Source organism: Vulpes vulpes, chromosome 8, assembly GCF_048418805.1.
Source record: "Vulpes vulpes isolate BD-2025 chromosome 8, VulVul3, whole genome shotgun sequence".
In the NCBI taxonomy this organism is placed as follows: domain Eukaryota; kingdom Metazoa; phylum Chordata; class Mammalia; order Carnivora; family Canidae; genus Vulpes; species Vulpes vulpes.
In genome coordinates this window covers 68,301,764-68,321,490 of record NC_132787.1, presented here as the reverse complement: position 1 = coordinate 68,321,490, position 19,727 = coordinate 68,301,764, and the positions used below count along the sequence as shown (strand labels likewise).

General features: G+C 36.0%; 1 protein-coding gene across 6 annotated transcripts in view; it reads right to left on the bottom strand.

Annotated features, from left to right (window-relative positions):
• CTNNA2 (catenin alpha 2) overlaps positions 1 to 19,727 on the bottom strand; it is a 1,081,323-nt gene that overhangs the window by 61,543 nt on the left and 1,000,053 nt on the right. For all 6 annotated transcript variants that reach the window (XM_025994443.2, XM_072767039.1, XM_025994441.2 and 3 more), the window contains 2 exons: positions 16,424 to 16,537; positions 8,632 to 8,813 (listed from right to left, as the gene is read on the bottom strand). In XM_025994443.2, coding sequence (XP_025850228.1) covers positions 8,632 to 8,813; positions 16,424 to 16,537 — 296 coding nt within the window. The remainder of the gene's footprint in view (positions 1 to 8,631; positions 8,814 to 16,423; positions 16,538 to 19,727) is intronic.

Here is a 19,727-nt window from a genome sequence, read left to right as displayed (position 1 = left end):
ATTTTAAAAATGGGTAGAAGACATGAATAGACATTGAAAGAAGACATAGAGATGATCAACAGACACATGAAAAGATGATTTTCATCAGGGAAACGCAAATCAAAACTACAATGAGATAGCACCTCTTATCTGTCACGATGGCTAAAATCAACAACATAAGAAACAACTGGTGTTGGGGAGGATGTAGAAAAGGGGGAACCTTCTTGCACTGGTGGGAATGTAAAGTGGTGCAACCACTCTGGAAAACAGTATGGAGGCTCCTCAAAAACTTAAAAATAGAACTATTACACAGTGTAGCTATCCTAGTACTGGATATTCACCCAAAGGATAGGAAAACACTAATCAAAAGGGATACATGCACTCCGATGTTTGTGCAAGAAACAAAACAAATGAGCAAAGGGAAACAGAGAGAGTGAAAGAGATAAGCCAAGAAACAAATTCTTAACTATAAAGAACAAACTGGTGGTTACCAGAGAGGAGGTGGGGGGATTGGTTAAACCAGTGATAGGGATTAAGGAGTGCACTTGCTATGATGAGCACCAGGTAATGGAATTGTTGCATCAGTATACTGTATATCTGAAACTAATATAACACTGTATGTTAACTAACTGGAATTAAATAAAACCTTAAAGAAAATTGGTCAAGGGAACTTGCCAAATGAAAATGTAAAATAGGATAACATACAAAATGTGGAGAAGAGAATAAAAACAAAGTTGTTTAGAAAGTGTTTGAACTTAAGTAACCATCAACCTAATATGGCTGATGTATATTTATATGTTATGTATAAATCTCATAGTAACCACACACCAAAACCTAGAATAGATACACAAAAAAATAAAGAGAAAGAAAGCCAATCATAACACTACAGAAAGTCACCAATCACAAGGAAAGAGAGCAAGAAGAAAGGAACAGAGAATAACTATAAAAACAACCAGGAAACAATGAACAAAATAGCAGTAAGTACATACAAATCAATAATTACCTTAAATTATAATGGAATGGTAAGAAGAAAAGACCCATCTATAGGCTGTCTATAAGAGAGTCAAAGAGAGTCACTTTAGATTTAAAAGTACATGCATAATGAAAGTAAAGGGGGGATCCCTGGGTGGCGCAGCGGTTTGGCGCCTGCCTTTGGCCCAGGGCGTGATGCCTTTGGCCCAGGGCGCGATCCTGGAGACCCGGGATCGAATCCCACGTCGGGCTCCCGGTGCATGGAGCCTGCTTCTCCCTCTGCCTGTGTCTCTGCCTCTCTCTCTCTCTCTGTGACTATCATAAATAAATAAAAATTAAAAAAAAAAAGAAAGTAAAGGGATAGGAAAAGGCATTCCATGAAAATGGAAGGAAAGTAAAAGCTATGGTAGGAATACTTCTATCAGACAAAGACTTTAAAACAAAGAATGTAACAAGAGACAAAGACAGGCATTACTAATGATAAAGGGACCAATCAAACAAGAGGATACAGACATTATAAATATCCATGCACCCAAAGTGGTGCACCTAAATACATAAAACAAATTTTAATAACATAACAAAATAAATAGTAATAATGATAGGAGACTCTAACACCCTACTTACATCAACAGATTGTCCAGGCAAAAAAAGTCAATATGGAAACAGTGTCTTGAACAACCAATTATATCAAATGGTCTTAACATATATATATATACAAAATATTTTATCTAAAAACAACAGAATGCTCATTCTTTTCGAGTGCACATGGGACATTCTCTAAGGGAGACCACATGTTAGGTCACAAAACAAGTCTCAGTAAATTTAGTAAAATTGATATTATATCGTGCATCTTTTCCAAACACAACGAAATTAACTATTACAACCAAACCACATGAAGACTAAGCAACATGCCAATAAATAACCAGTGAGTCAATCACAAAATCAAAAAGTAGATTAAAGAAATACATGGAGACAAATGAAAATGAAAACACAATAGTCAAAAATCTTTCTAATGGGGCACCTGGGTGGCTCAGTAGTTGAGCATCTGCCTTGGCTCATGTCATGATCCTGGGGTCCTGGGATCAAGTCCCATATCAGGCTCCCCACAGGGAGCCTGCTTCTCCCTCTGCCTAGGTCTCTGCCTCTTTCTTTGTGGCTCTCATGAATAAATAAATAAAATCTTTTAAAAAAATCTAATGTAGAAAAGCAGTTGTAAGAGGTAAGTTTTTAGCAATACAGGCCTACAAGAAATGACAAAAACCTCAATCTAACCTACAGGAACTGGACAAAGAAGAACAAATCTCAAAATTAGTAGAAGAAAAGAAGTAATAAAGATCAGAAAATAAATAATTGAAAAAGAAACTAAAAATATAGAAAAATATCAATGAAAATAAAGCTGCTTCCTCAAAAGATAAACAAAATCAGTAAGCTTTTGGCTACTGGAGGGAAAAAGAGAGAGAATTGAAATAAATCTAACCAGAAACAAAGAAAAATAAGTAACAACTGACACCTTAAATACAAATTAAGTGTACCATAAAAAATTCTATGGCAATAAATGGGATAATACAAAAGAAAGAGATAAATTCCTAAAACACACAACCTTCCAAAATTGAAGAAATGGAAAATCTGAACAGCAATAAAATTGGATTTTTATATAAAAAACTACCAAACAAAAATCTAGGACCAGATAGATTCACAGGTGAGTTCTCTCAAATATTTAAAGAAGAATTAACACCTATTCTCTGCAAACTATTCCAAAAATAGAAGAGAAAGGAAAACTTCCAAATACATTTTACAAGGCCAGCATTACCCTGATATCAAAACCAGAAGATACCACAGAAAAAGAAAGCTACTGATCAATATCTCTGATGAACACAGATGCAAAACTCCTCAAAAAAATATTAGCAAACCACATTGAACAACACATTAAAAAGATCATTCACCATACTCAAGTGGAATTTATTCTAGTGGGATCCCTGGGTGTCGCAGCAGTTTGGCACCTGCCTTTGACCCAGGGCGTGATCCTGGAGACCCGGGATCAAATCCAACATCGGGCTCCCAGTGCATGGAGCCTGCTTCTCCCTCTGCCTATGTCTCTGCCTCTCTCTCTCTCTGTCTCTCTCTGCGTGACTATCATAAATAAATAAAAATTTTAAAAAAAAGGAATTTATTCTAGTGATGCAAGGATGGTTCAATATTTGCATATTAATCAGTGTGATACATCACATTAAAAAAAGATAAAATTGCATGATCATCTCAAGACACACAGAAAAACTATTTGACAAAATTCAACATCTGTTCACGATTTAAAAAAAAACTCTCAACAAAGTAAGTTTAGAAGGAACATATCTCAATGTAATTAAGATCATACATGACAAACCTACAACTAACCTCATACTCAATGATGAAAAGTGAGAGCTTTTCTTCTAAGATCAGGAACATGACAATATTATCTATTCTCTTTTATTCAACATGGTACTGGAAGTCATTGGCTCAGCAATCAGGCAAGAAATAAAAGGCATCCAAATTGGTAAGAAAGAAGTAAAACTTTCATTATTTATAGATGATATGATACTATACATAGAAAACACTAAAGACCACCAAAAAACTACTAGATGTAATAAATGAATCAGTAAAGTTGTTGGACACAATATCAATACACAGAAAATTATTGCATTTCTATACACTAATAATGAAGTAGCAGGAGACATTACGAAAATAATTCCTTTTTAAGTACACCAAAAAGAATAAAATATGTAGAAATAAACATAACCAAGTTGCTGAAAGACTTGTACTTTGAAAACTATAAAAGATACTGAAGATGACACAAACAAATGGAAAGATAAACCATGCTCATGGACTGAAAGAATTAATGTTGTTAAAATGTCCATACTACCCAAAGCAATCTGCAGATTTAAAGCAATCATTATCAAAAGACTTATATTATTTTTCTCAGAACTGTAACATATAATTCTAACATTTATATGTAAACACAAAAGACTGAATAGTTATCTTAAGAAAGAAAAACAAATTTGGAGTTGTCACACAGATTTCTAGCTATACTACAAAGCTACAGTAACCAAAACAGTATGGTGTTGGCACAAAAATGGACTCATAGATCAACTGAACAGAATAGAAGGTCCAAAATAGACCCATGCTTATATGGTCAGTTATTATGACAAAGGTGGTAAGAATATATTGGAGAATATATTGTAGAAAAGACTGTCTTCAATACATAGTATTGGGAGAACTGGGGAGCTCTGTTTGCAAAAAGAATGAAACTGGACCACTTTCTTGCACCATCCACAAAAATAAACTCAAAATGGATTAAAGACCTAAATGTGCAACATGAAACCATAAAACTCCTAGAAGAGAAGAGAACACAGACAAGTAATTTCTCTGACATTGGCCTTAGCAACATTTTTCCAGATACGTCTCCTCAGACAAGGGAAACAAATGCAAACATAAACTATTGGTACTGTACAAAAAAAAAAATATCCTTGTACATTGAAGGAAATCATCAACAAAACAAAAAGCCAACCTACTAAATAGAAGTAGGTATTTGCAGATGATATATTTGATAAGGAGTTAATATCCAAAATATATAAAGAACTTACACAATTCAACAGTAAAACAAATAATCCAATTCAAAAACAGGCAGAAGACCTGAATAGACATTTTTTTTAAAGAAGATATACAAATAGCCAACAGACACATGAATAGATGCTCCATATTACTAATCATGAGAGTAATGGAAACCAAAACCACAATGAAATATAATCTTACACTTATCAGAATGGCTTGGATCAAAAAGACTAGTAATAAGTATTGCTTTGGATGTGGTTTGTGCACTGCTGGTGGGAATGTAAATTGGTGCAGCCAATACAGAAAACAGTATGGAGGTTTCTAAAAAAAAAAATAAGAATAGAAATACTCTATAGTCCTATAATTTTCCTGTTTACTCAAAGAAAATGAAAATACTAATTCAAAAAGATATATGCACCCCTATGTTTATTGCAACATTACATATAATAGCCAAGATATGGAAGCAACCCATGCATCCATCAATAGATGAATAAAGATGTCACCCCCCCCCCAAACACACACACACATTGAAGTACCACTCAGCCATAGAAAAGAATGAGATCTTGCCATTTGTTACAACATGGATGGGCCTAGAAAGTATTAAGCTTAAGTGAAGTCAGGGTAAGACAAATACCATATAATTTCATTCATATGTGGAATCTAAAACATGCACACACTAATCAGAGACCGCTCCATAAATAGAATAAAATGATGGTTGCTAGAGAGGAGAGGCGATAGCGGTGCTGGTAAAATGGGTGAAGAGAACGGGAAACATAGGCTTCCAGTTATGGAATAAACCATGAGGATGAAAGGCACAGCATAGGGAATACACTCAGTTTTATTGTAACACCATTGTATGGTGTTAGATGGTAGCTATACTTGAGGTGAGCACAACATATAGAATTGTCAAATCACCATATTATACCCTTGACACTAATGTAGTATCATGTCTCAACTATGTTTCAATTAAAAAAAATGAAAAGGTAGGCATTAATAGCAAACTCAGTATTTTAATTTTCTCCATAAACAGAAGAGCTAATGAGGGTTGGGTATAAAGGCAGGTGAACAGTTGCCTTTTAATGGCTAGATGTGATGTGGAATGAACAGAAAATTGTCAAGAACTAGAAGTGAAAGAACAGTCAAATGATACCTAGGCTGAGGTACTGAGTGTCTACACCAAGGTAGAAATGAAGTTTGGGAAGAGTGGGGTGATTATGTGTTCTTTTTAATTGAGTGCTCAGTATTTTACAGTTAACTATACCCTGAAAGTCACTTTTCTTAGTCTAAATCCTTTCCTTACAGATCAGAAGTTATAGTTGGTCTCAAAAGACAGCTTTGTTCCTTGCTATACAATTAAGCTTGGGTTTCTTTTCTGAGCTGCTGCCATCTGCACACCTTATGTTATGGGGCAGAAGACTAGTACTTGCTATTTCTTACTGAAAATGACATCAGAAACATGGATTCGCCCTCTGCAGGACAGTGCTTCTGCCATTGCCCAGGAGATCGAAGTCAAGAATGGAATAGGAGAGAGACATGAAGCATAATTAGGTTTATCCTCCATGAAGAAGTTATTTCACAAATAATGAGGCAGAACCTCTCCAATTTTAATAATAATGGAGTGTATATCATTGAGATTACTGAATCAAATTAATGAGTTAGCTACTGATAAGAATGAAACAACAAGATAATAAATGCAAGGGTACTTTTTGCCCGCAGATGCCATTTAAACAGGATTTGAGAAGAAGAGTCAAGTTTCAACTCCCTCTTTTTTTAAAGATTTTATTTATTTATTTGAGGAAGAGGGAGGGAGGAAAGGAGGGAGGGAGCGCGAGAGCACAAGCTTTGGAGAGGGAGAAGCAGGCTGCCCATCCAGCATGTGTGGGGCTCAACCCCAGGACCCTGGGATCATGACCTGAGCAAATAGCAGTCACCTAACCAACTGAGCCACTCAGGCGCCCCTCAAGTTTCAATTCCTAACCAACTATCTCCTTTCCTTTAAATAGAGAATATAGTACATAGGGCTCCTTAGAGGTATACAGCTGAAATTTTTTCCTCTTTGAAGCAGAAAATATAAGGACAATAATAACAATGCATCCAATTAAGTGTAGAGAATGCAGGTGACAGTCCACCAGAAAAAAAGGTTCAAGTTGGCTTCCTCTTTGCCAAAAGCTTGGTCTCCTGTGTTCTATTTCCAAGTCATGCCCTCTTCTGTTTCTTTGGTCATTAATAACTGTGCTCCTCCCTTTGCTCTCACATTACAAAACTACTCATCAAGTAATGAGGAAAAAATGATAGCCAGTAGCATTCTAGACATTTCATTACTGAAATCAGCATAAAATGATTATATAAAATAACTAGGAAATTAAGTGGCCTTCTTTTCACTTTTAAAACTATACTTTGACTAATCGAAAGTCCATCTTATTTAATATCATCTAACAAGACCCCTTCCAAAGTATCTCTCTTCCTGGACCACAGTTATACGTAATCTGGAGCATTATAAAATGTTCTTCTGATCTAAACTAGCAACCTGACTCAACTCATTATTCACTTTAAACTAATGAGATTATTTGCTCAAGTGATGTTATTAATGGATTGCATAATCTCCATCAGATAAAATACTAATACAATGTTGAAAGCAAGCAAATTAAGTCATCACAGGCCTAGAAAAACGATGACGGAGGTTGCCAGGATGGTCTGATTTGTGGTACATTCAGACTTAAATAATGGCTCACACTCTTTTCTCCTACTATGATTTTTATGTGTGTGAAATAAATCTGTGAAGCCAACAAAGACTAACCAAATGTATGAATTTGAACTTCTAATGAATACAATGACATTTAAAAGTCTCAAAGGTCACCCTCATAACACTAAAGTAATTCCACTGAAGTCAAAAACAATTTAAAAATATTTAGAGAAAAGGGCCAAGCAATGTCATTAGTGTATATTGGCTAGAGGCAAAGGGTAAGGGGGATGAAGCAGAGATATTCTCTATTTTATTATAGCCTAAAATCAATTGTAGCCTTCTCTTATTAGAAGTATTGAATAATTGTTAAAAATATCGTCACCCATAAGGTAATATTTTGACACTGCCATATATCTTACATAGTTTTATTAACCAATATCATGTTCAATCATGAAAATATTTCTGCTCATGTGTATTTGTGTTTCCCAAGAGAAAAACGAAATTACAGTAAAGTGATAGCTTACATTTGTATAGCAGCCTAATTTACAACTGCATTGCCTCTTAGGATTTTAAAACTCTCCTGTGAAGTTGATAAGAAAAGCATTATTTCCCCATTTTGCAAAATAAAGACAGTAAGAGGCTGGTCCAAAATCACCTGGTATTCAGCTTCAAAATCCAGAGATTTTTTTTTTTTTTTAAGTGAGTTTGCTCTCCCTTGATTTGCCCTTTGTGTAGTAGGAAGGGCAGAAATGTCACCTCCTTTTAAAGAGGAGATTAAAATTGCAGTGGCAGAAACAGCCATGACCCCTGGTGAAGAAAAGGCTCCTGACAAAATTCTGACTGGTCTCTTGATTTTTTTTTTCTTGATTTATTAAAAGCAGTGCTTAGAGCAAAAGGGAATAAAAGTTATACAATTTTTAATTTCCCTGTCAAAATTATGGTATCAGGTTGTCGAACCTGATTCTTTATATGTAGGTAAAATATGAGCTGAAATTAATTCTAGATCATGACCTAGCATTCAAACTATTACATGTATATATGCACACACACACACGTATAGACATACTTTTTTTTCCCAAAGGATATGATCATTCATCTTCAAAACAGTATTTAAATACATTGCAAAATAGCACAGAACAAAAATGAGTCACTCAACCCTCAGGGGCTAGATTTTATGACTGACTTAGGATAGATAATTAAAACAATAATAATCACAAAGATGAATCTGTCCTTCCTGACTATCTGCTAAGAATTAGGTCCAGATCAGTTTGACTTACACATGTAAATTTTATAATACCACTACCTTGCTTTGATGTAGTAGTTTAATTTTTCAGCAGGCTTTCACATGCTAATATACACTGTTACACTTCTGGGTTTAATGAGAAAATCATCCTCCTGTCTCTGGGCCTCACCTTGTGAAGTCTGTCATTTCCATCATGATCATACACATCTGCTTGGCCAGCACAATTATATCATTGCCGCTGTCATCCCATTTGGCCACTTCAGCATCCAGCTTGCTTTTTTCTTGGTGGAATATCTCCACCTGCTCAGCTATTTTTGCCTTCTCCTCCTGCGGTAGTTGTGCCATGATGGCCTGTGTGGATTACAGAAAAAGTGTGACCAATGGTAACAAAGTAAATACAGACAGTAGGTTGACTCTGCCTCAAGTTAATGGAAAAGCCAGACCCCGACGAGGTTTATAGGCTGCCATGCCATTCCAGAAAGTATGTTTTCACATTCCTAGGAAGGAAAAAGCACAGACTGGTAAGGTCCCTCAAATCCCCGTCCCTATTCCTATGCACAAAAAATACAGAGATCCAAAAGGTACGTGCACATTGACAGTAACAGAACTTCTGTGTCGCTTTGATGACATATGTTTGTTCAAAGGAATCTATTCTTGACAATTTTTATATTTGGTCTCAGGAAACTTTTACCAGATGAAAGAATGCACCTCTTTCAACACTGAAATCTGTTCAGAGAAGAAAAAAAAAAAAAAAAAAAGAAAAAGGAAAAAAAAGGCTTTCTGTCGCTGGGAAGGAGAGGAGTTTTAAACAATATCTGAGCATCTAAGTGGGTGCAGTGGGGAGCATTTCCATGAGTGTTAATGAAGGAGACCATGGTTAGATACCAAACCATCCCCTAACTCAGGGCATTTCAGGGATGGCATACCTCCCCTATGGAAATCCTGAAATAATTTATTATGGCTTCTCACACAGCCCAGAAGTATGGAGAAGTTATAATGGGATAAAACATCATAGGTTTAGGAAGCAAAGGTCAATTTTCAATAGTTGCTAGGTAAGAGAATGTAGAAAAGCAAGAACTACAGCTGACTCTCATCATTAATGGATTCTTTATTTTCAAATTTGCATACTCAAATTTATTGGCAATCCTAAAATCAATACTTGTGGTGCTTTTGGTCATTCACAGACATGCAAGGAGTTGCAAAAAATAATTGAGTCACCTGACAGGTCTGTTCCCAGATGTGGTTGAATAATGAATTCTCTGCTTTCTTGTTTCAGCACTAAAGAAGTGTGCTTTCTGTGGTCTATTTAGTGCCACATTTCCCACATCTTAGTGCTCTTTGTTGATAATTTTGCTGTTTAATATGGCCCCCAACTATAGTGCTGCCTAGCATCCCTAAGTACATAGAGGCTGTGATGTGCCTTTTGGAGAAACATATGTGTATTAGACAAGCTTCATTCAGGCATGAGCTATAGTGCTCTTGGTCATGAGTTCAAGGATACTGAATTAAAATTATAAAGTATCTGAAAAGAAACATTCATTAAACACGATTATTTACTGATTGGTTGAAACAAAATGTTCAGACTAGCAGCTCTTAGGAATTTAACCCTCTATTTCCTCTAGAAGCAGGGACTCCATATTTGCTAATTAAGTGTTCATGGTGACTTTATGGAATATAAACACCACAAATTAAGACAACCAACTATATTTGTTAAACACCATGTATGTAGCAAGCCCTGAATGCAATATGTAGTGTCACCTCATTGCATCCTCTTGGAACCATGTGCAACCTGCTTCACAGAAAGGACCATGTGAATAAGTATGACAGCACTGGTAGCCCTCTGGTTCTGGGATATGTATATTCACCAATGAGAGCATAATTTAGGGAACTTACAGTTTTTGTAAAGGACAAACAAAATAACATTTACAAGAAAATCCTGCTTCCTTAATTATAAAGCTCCTCCCAATGTAAGTGAATTGTTGGAAGGAAAGGTGATTGATTTCTTTTTTTATTTATACAAATTTATTTAAATTCAACTTGGTTAACATATATTATATTATTAATTCTGAGGTAGAATTTACTGATTCAAAAGTTCCATCTAGGGATCCCTGGGTGGCGCAGTGGTTTGGCGCTTGCCTTTGGCCCAGGGCGCGATCCTGGAGACCCGGGATCGAATCCCACATCAGGCTCCCGGTGAATGGAGCCTGCTTCTCCCTCTGCCTATGTCTCTGCTCTCTCTCTCTCTCTCTCTCTCTCTCTGTGACTATCATAAATAAATAAAAATTAAAAAAAAAAAAAAAAAGTTCCATCTAAAACCCAGTGCTCATTACGTCAAGTGCCCTACTTAATTCCCATCACCCAATTGCCTCATGCCCTTACCCAAGGTAGTTGATTTCTAATAAAAATATCAATGGACATAAGCTCACAAAAACTAGGCTCAATGGACTCTGTCACTGACTTAGGTTAAGACCTAATTGCTACTGGATCATATCCTTAACTTCTTCAGATCTAAGAATAGTAAACAATTACCACAAAGTTTTATGGTAGACAGCAAATGAAAAGAATGTGTTGTGCTTTGTCCAAAAAAATGAAAGCATATATGAGATTACTGTTAATATAACATCATCATGTCTATATTAGTTTTCCTTTCCAGCCACCTCTCTAGTTTATTACCTAGTTGCCGTGAAACACCTGGATGGGCCCAGATTCTGTATGACTATACATAAATAGAAGATTGACATGATTCCTTGAATACAGATATATATATACCAGATAGTGTGCTAAGAGGCTTATGTATATAAAAAAAAACTTAATTTACTTCATCATTCTATAAGATTAATACTATTATTACTCCTATTTTATTAATGATGATACTATGGCCCAGAGAAATTAAGTTTTTAATATTATACAACTAATAAGCAATAGGAATAGGATTCAAATCCAGGTTAACTAATCATACTTAACTACTGTGTACAACTAGATCACCATGTACAACCACACGGGTTAGACACTGCACAATGATCCTATTTTAGTGGCACAAGCGTTGCTGAAATCACAAGTATTGTTCACCAGGGTGGGCACCTAGAGATGAGGCTTCATCTGCCAGAGTAAGGGGTGTCTTCAATTTTCATGAAGGTATCCCTGGACTATTAACTACACAGATACATCTTACTAATACACAGCCGTGTTTACTATATTCTGCACATGCATGTGACTTTATATAACTAGCATGTGAGTCTCTGTGTATGTGTAGGTGTGTGAGTGTGCATGTGTATATACAGAAATTAAAATCCATATTTAAAAAGCCAGACTCATATAAATATTTAAAATATTTAAAACACCACATTTTTGAGAAATATTTTAGAGTACTTTAAAAACTGTATTAAAGAAAGGTGGTTAATATATAACAAAATATTTGGTTATAAACTCATATATACAATATTTTACTAATAACAAGACAGCTATCTCAATGCAATTTAGATAGGTTTGGATTTGCAGAAGTTAAATATGTATTTTTTCCCTAAAGAATCCTTGCCTGATGGTCTGATGCTCTCCTCATACAAAGCTGATAATCATGTTTTACTTAGACCTCACAGGTCCTAACCACCAACCTTTAAACCATTCACTAGGTACTTCTCTATAGAAGAATCTGTGAAACTACCCAGCAGACCTCCAGAGTCTACATTTAATCCCCAGACGGAAAGCAATAAAACTTTCATTGTCTCAACAGGGTTAATTTGTGCATTAAAGGGTGTACACTTCTCTTTTGACTATATCACATGAGTTTCGATTGTATAATTTAGGATTTGAGTATTAACTGCTTTGATCTACTCTCTAATTCCTATTAATGTCCTACTTCTGACTTCTCTCTGAGCTTCCTTAGGGTAGAGGCTTCAGGATCCTGCAAGGAATAGAAGCTCAATAAATATCTTTTGATTGACTGTGTAACTATTTTTCCACTCACTGCATCAACATAGTTCAAGAGAAGTTAGCAGAACCGATAAACATTTTCTAAGGGCACAATTCTGAAGAAAAAAATGGCCTCTTCAAAGCAGATTTGCAAAAGAAGATGTTATTTTGACTCTAGGGGTGCTCGACCCGCATAATGCACTTAATGGTGTGTGACTTGGGTGCAAGTGTCATTACATTTGCTTCTGCTTATGTAGCTATCAATGAGTCAAAGTCTTTTCCTAAATATTCTTAAAATGTTCCTGCTGGCTTTAAAAATTCATAATTGACCTTTTCTGAAACTGAAATTAAAAAAAAAAAAGGTTATCTATAAACAGTAGATCACAAACTGTGAAATTTGCAAGTTAATCAAATTAAAATTCAACACATGAGTTTTAATTAGGTCTTATCAATGTAACTCAGCAGTTTGAAATGTTAACACATTAAAGTTGTTCTAGCTAGAAAAAAAAAAAGGCTGACTGCATTCGAATCAAGTTGAATACAAAATATGTAACATACAATTGTTCATTCCCTCAAACTAGGGAACACGAGAAAAGTGATTTTTGTGGCCAAGAGGAAAGGGAACAAATCAGCTTTTCTGTTTCTGTGATGTGATCAGCTGGGCAGTCTGAGAGTTTGTGCTGCTTCTACACAGTAGTCAAGCACAGCTCTACAGATTGTTGATGTGGTTGATCTGGGGCCCTGAACTGTGGCATCAGAGACTTGAATCCACAAAATTTCCTGTGCCTCATGCCAGGTTTCCAGCCTTTCCTCTGAACAGCCAACTATTTTTTGTGACTGAAGTTACAAACCCTACTTATTAAACAAAAGTGTAAATCACTGATACAGCCAACAATCACTCAGCCCAGAATCTTTTATTCAATCTAAATCTCAGGAGCTTTTGATAGGATTATTTTTCTAATCTCAAAGAGAAAAGTGACTTTTGAAGTCTATAGGCTTCCAAACTGACAAGTGTTAGTTCCTCAAACCAGAGTAAGAGTCTAACATTTAGGCTTCAACCACATGAATGTTTTTTTTTTTTTTAATTTTATTTATTTTACAGAGAGAGAATGAGAGAGAGCACACATACACAAACAGGGAAGTGGAAGAGGGAGAAGAAGAAGCAGGCTCTCCACTAAGCAGGGAGCCCAATGCAGGACTCGATCCCAGGACCCAGGGATCATGACTTGAGCTGAAGTTAGACACTCAACTAGCTGAGCCACCCATGTCCCCCCACATGAATGTTTATACATAATGATTAAAAGGGCTAAAACTCGATGTATCCATTTCTACTCACTCAGTTGTAAAGCAGAATAATAAATATAAGTAGTTAAAAAGTGGGTCCTTTGACTTTTACCAGTCTCAGGCTGTAAAATGAATAGGAAAATTGAGGTAATTGTCTCATTAATTCACATAAAAACTTTCATGATTTTCTAAATTGTCCAAGTTCTTCTAGGTTTAATTATTTGACCAGCCTTCTAATGAAGAACTATCTTATGCATTTAAGCATCAGCATCATCTTCTTCATCAACTTCACAGTTTGTGACATATTTTGTGATATGCATGCAGTCCTCCTAATGACATCATGAGATAGAATGCTGTGCATACACACACACACACACACACACGTGGGATAAGATATGGACAGGTTAAGAAAATTGCCCAAAGTCACACATCTTGACCAAGCCCATATTTAAAATAAGGTCTATGAGACTCCAAATAATATATTCTATACACCAGGGTTAAGTGCCCAAGAGTTGTCGCTGACCAATTTTAACATCAACCTGTGAAGCAACAGCTTATAAAATGTCATGTCTAGGATCATAGGGTCTGATTACTTCTACATTTTATCAGATCAGGAAATGATCATTCTCTGCCTCTCCTGTTCTCATAAAATGCTATAGAGGAGTAGTACACAGGGATACATAAAGGAAATAAACACTTTAATTAAAGAGTTTAGGAGCTATGTTGGAGTAGATACTAAAAGCTTTTCTCCTACTTTAACCTCCTTTTAGATTAATTTACCCTTTGCAGAGGAAGAATTTAACTGAATGAGAACACAAAATAAGTCCACTAACAGAGAAGGACTGGCAGTGGCAAAGAACAACTACCTCTGTCAAAGACAACGTTTGCCTCCTTCACAATTTTGGCCAAGTTAACATACTTCTCTGGTCAAAAGTTCAACCATCTGTCATCTCAGAAATTCAATGCACCCTCTTATTTCCAACTTACAGCCATAATTCTAGGCCTCTGATTTGTCATCATATAATTACAGGCTAAAATAGGCTGACTCAATAACTAATGCTGTCTGCTGCAAGTTAATCACACAGATCACATGATGGATTTCAAAAACAAATCAGCAAGTGCTCGATTATAGGGGTACTTTGTTATTACTATCCTGGACCATATTCATAATTCATGCTGAAAAATCTTTCAAAAAAGACTATTGTCTTTTCACCTATTGGGTGAAAAAATGATAGATGATATAGAAATGTGCTATCTGATTTTTGTTTCCACCCATCTTAATTGACTTGGTATCTAACGTAAGACATATGAAATGGAAGTACAATGGGACTGCATTCTTCCTGATAAGAAGTGGTACTAATCATGCCATTTTGACAAGATGGTGATTATAAAGTACAATAAGGGTTGTACAATATGCCTTAGTCTTTAAAAAAACAAGTCAATGGATACTGGGCTGTATCAATATTGAATTGCAGTTAGTCAATAAAATTGACTTTGAATTGATTAACGTTTGGATGAATTACTCAAATTTTCCCTTTGTCATTGACATAAAAATGCTGGTTTTACTTAATTTTGAAGAGGAGATGACTTGATGGATGAATTGGTTTAGTATTATGCGAACATAGACTCAAAAGCCTCTCAGCTAAATGAACTTCTGTTTTCACACTGGTAGGGGAGGGGGTTAATTAGAGTATACAAAAGATTTTCAAAGTAATGGACTTCATATTCTTTTGTGTACTTTTCTACTGTCACTAATCTGTGATCGAAAATAATTTCTCTTCCAAGGGATCACAATTTTCAGTCATCCTTTATTGGGCATTTCAAGTACGTCAGGAACTATGCTAATTATTTTACAAATATTAAGTAATTAAACATCAAAAGAATCCCATCAAGTAAGTCTATTATTCACATTTTATAGATAAAAAGACTGAAGCTCAGAAAAATTAAGCAACATGTAATGGAGCATGGTCCTCACTCCACTCTACAATTCAAAACCAAGTCTATCTGAAATCAAAGCCAGTCCATCTTTAATAATCTGGCTTTTACCCTCACATTCCTCCTCCTCTCATTTCTCTTATCAATGTCCATCTATATCTTGTAAATCATTTCATTGTTGCATGAGACTATCGGGACATAAAGTATGAAAGAGAAATTGTGTTTTAAATACAAAGATTTTCTTGACTCAATGTAGGCTTAGTCTTCTTTGAGTCCTCTTTATTTTAACCTCTCACTGGCTATTCCTACTCTTCTATCACAATTTCTAAATCAGTGTGAGCTTTCTGGGGTTTCCTAACCTCTACTCTAAATTACTACCTCTTCCTCTGTTATTTTTTCTTAAGTAAAACTTAACAGAGAATTAGAATAAATTCTAATTAGAATCTGATAAAAATCCAATCTATAACAGAATTGTTTTTATCCTATAAAACATGAATCTTTAAAGGGAGGAGAATCTCATCTCCTTTTTTAATGCCCAGGAATTAATCTCCTGACACCTACCTTTGATTACCTGAATCTACCCTGAAGGAGATATGGTTAATAGAATTGGTCAGGATCATCTCTGAAACACTTGGGTTGGCAGAGAGTGTCATGTAGTATTCAAACGTCAGCCAGAGCAGTGATCTTTCTTTGCTTCTTGCTCCATGCTTTAAGCTGGAATATTTCTCATATGTCTCTAGAGTTTCTTTCTCTGTCATATAGCAGACAGATCTAGGACTACTGCCCTTGCCATATGTAGGTGCATGAAACCCAAGTCCTGGATGTCCACTCACCCGTGCACTCTGCCCTGCAATTAGCTGGTCGTCCTCAGTCTGAACACTTGTCCGGCTGCGCACATCGTAATCTTCCTGTTCAAAGTCAGAATCGTCCTCTAGTTCTTCTGGGGTCTAAAGGTACAAAGGAAAAGAGAAAAATCAGCATATTTTAAATTGATAACCTTCAACCCACCCGTGTGCTTTGTGGCTGCAAAAGCTAAGTAGCTCCCAGGAAAGAACTTGTGGGCAGTTACATGTAGGGGGTTATGGAGGAGGGTATTGGCTGTAATGGAGTCAGAAAAACCAAGCTACCCCAATTTATCCATAAAAAACAAAACAAAACAAAAACAATAATAACTCTATTACTTCCTCCTGTAGGTATAAAAAGTCTGTAACTTTTGACATGACATGCTTTCTAATTTTAAGAAAAATTATATTTGTGTGTTTTTCCACCCATGGAAATCTATTCTAAGATAGAAAATCACCATCAATAGCAAAAGTTGTACCTAGACTTAGTCTATAATTATCTTTTTGCTCTATTACAAGTCTTTTCTAGTCTTAATAAGCAAAAAGAATTGATCATCTCCAAGCCAATGGTTAGTCCAGATGAAATACCTGATGTGGTCACTAAACCGTATAGTGAATAGGTTGCAACTATAGACTCCACAGTCAAGACTGCCTGAATATGAGCATCTGTGTGGTCACTGGAAAAATCCTCTTAGCTTTGATTTCCTCCCCTGTGAACTGCTGTTGATAAAAGTTTCTCTATGATTTTTGTGAAGATTAAGTAATGTACTTTGTGTAGAGAGCCTGGCACATAATAGGCATTTAAAAAATGTTTGCGGGGATCCCTGGGTGGCTCAGCAGTTTAGCGCCTGTCTTTGGCCCAGGGCGCGATCCTGGAGTCCCGGGATCGAGTCCCACATTGGGCTCCCGGCATGGAGCCTGCTTCTCCCTGCTCCTGTGTCTCTGCCTCTCTCTCTCTCTCTCTCTCTCTCTCTCTATCATAAATAAATAAATCTTTAAAAAAAATAAAAAATAAAAAATGTTTGCCATCACCATTACTTAGAATTTTGAAATCAATTCATTCATACATTTTTAAAAGTGAAGCTACCAATCACAAAACCATCCAGGATTAAATAACTCCTTCTTATATAGTATCAATTTAACTAAAATCAGCACAGGTCTGGTTTCCTATTCGGATTCTCTAATTTATTCTCTATTTAGGGATAAGAAAACCAATGTTCTGAGAAACAACATGCCCAATGTCACTAAAACTAGTTAATAACAGAATTAGAATTTAGACCCAAATGCCCAAATGTGTCTAACGTTTTCACATTATAAATCAGGTAAGAACTGGAGCTATGGAATGGCTTTAAAGTAAGTAGTTACATGAAGACCCTGTCCATTCTGTGTCAGAGGACATGATTTAATCCATAAACCCAGAAGCAAAAATACTCCCTATCTTTAATGAGCATAATAGATAACATACACTAAGTGCTTTTCTTGTGCCAATAATGCTGTTCTCTAATGACTGTATGTACATTGATTCATACAGTTTTCTTCACAGTCCTGTGATGTGGACACCATTTTCTCCACTTTACAGATGAGGAAACTGAGGCATGAGTGGTTACACTTTGTTTTGAGGTGTAACCTGCAGCATGTACTGTAGACTATCATCCTCTGCTAATTCTAAAAAGATGAACTCAGAGTTGGTGAAGATGGTGCATGAAGAGGAGAAAGTACATTAGTGTGACCTTCTCAGATCAATGGTTCTTAGACAGCTGACAGTCAACCAAAATCTGCTTCTTGGTACACAGTGGCACCACCTCCTAGGGCTTTGCATTTCAAAAGGAAGAAGCAGACCACAGTAGTATTGATGATGCAATTGCCCATTCCCCTTCCAAAAGGGCACATTTTTATTCTGCTGGTTTCTTCGGCTACCTCAGTGTAATTAATCAGGTGCGATTATTGATGAAGCCTTGAGATTGGTCATACAGGGATAAAATGGGGTCTTCATGCCAATATCACATTATGCGTAGTAATTTCCAAGCTTTGGCATATCCTTCTTGTTTTCCTTCTCTCTCCCCATCAACCTTATTAATATTCACTCAGTCATCCACAGATGTCCAATTTTCTTTCACAGAATTATTAAAAGAAAGAAGGAAGAAAGAGGCTTTGTTCTCATACTTTATTAACTAAAGCAGGGGTGGGGTGGGCAGAACCTGGTTCAAATAACTGGTTGTATTTTCATTGTGGACAGAGACAATAATCTCTCATCATTTTTCACTCTTCTGGAATGTACTGCAGAACAATTACAGCAAGTTGGTAAACTCTGCTGACAGATGAGATGACAAGATTGCAAGAGCTTTTCATCATTAGTTTTTTAAAAGGAGAGAGAAAAGTAAAATGAAAAACCTCACTCAACAGAAAAAAAGGAAAATATGACAGTGCCTATAGTACTGTGTCCAAACATTTCAATGATCTGTGTGTTTAGTGGATGAGTCAATGACAAACACAACCTGGCAGCATAAGGTTAATTATGATGAGCTTTCATTCAAGTGACTAGGGCTCAGAAACCAAAACAAAGTTTAATAATGAAGAAGGAAATAATATCATAGACGTGGACCCAGGGAATCTGAACGTTTTTGGCCTAACTCTGCCACTCATAAACCGTGTGTCTTTGGCAAGTCACTTACAGTTTTTCTGTTTATCTTTCTCCTCAATCATAAAATGGAGATAATTCCTATTTGCATTGTCTGCCTCACAGGATTCTAGGGTAAATATATATATATATGAAAATGCTTTGTAAATGATAAAAATGAACTCAAGTAATAAGTGATAGTGATGCTTATTATGTTTAATATATACCTAATAACTGCAATAATCATAATAATAGAAATAATTTTCATCAACCACTATGGGCCAGGCATTCAGCTAAAGAATTTAATCCTTGTAACAACCTAATGAAATGAATCTTATACCTGGGGCACCTGAGTGGCTCAGTCAGTTAAGTATCTGACTCTTAATTTCAGCTCAGGTCATGATCTAAGAGTTGTGGACTCAAGCCCCATAGTAGGTTCCACACAGCCTACTTAATATTCTCTCTCTCCCTCTGCCCTTCTCTTCCAAAAAAAAAAAAAATAAATGCCAATTTTATAGTTACATAAACAAGTTCAGATTTGTTCAGTCAGTTTTCCAGGGTATTACACCTGCACATTGAAGGGGCTCCAGAGCCCATGCTTTCAACCATCACAAGTAACACCAGGCAAATGGATGAGCTTAAAATATTTTCTTGTGTCTTAATCATTCAGTAAACCCA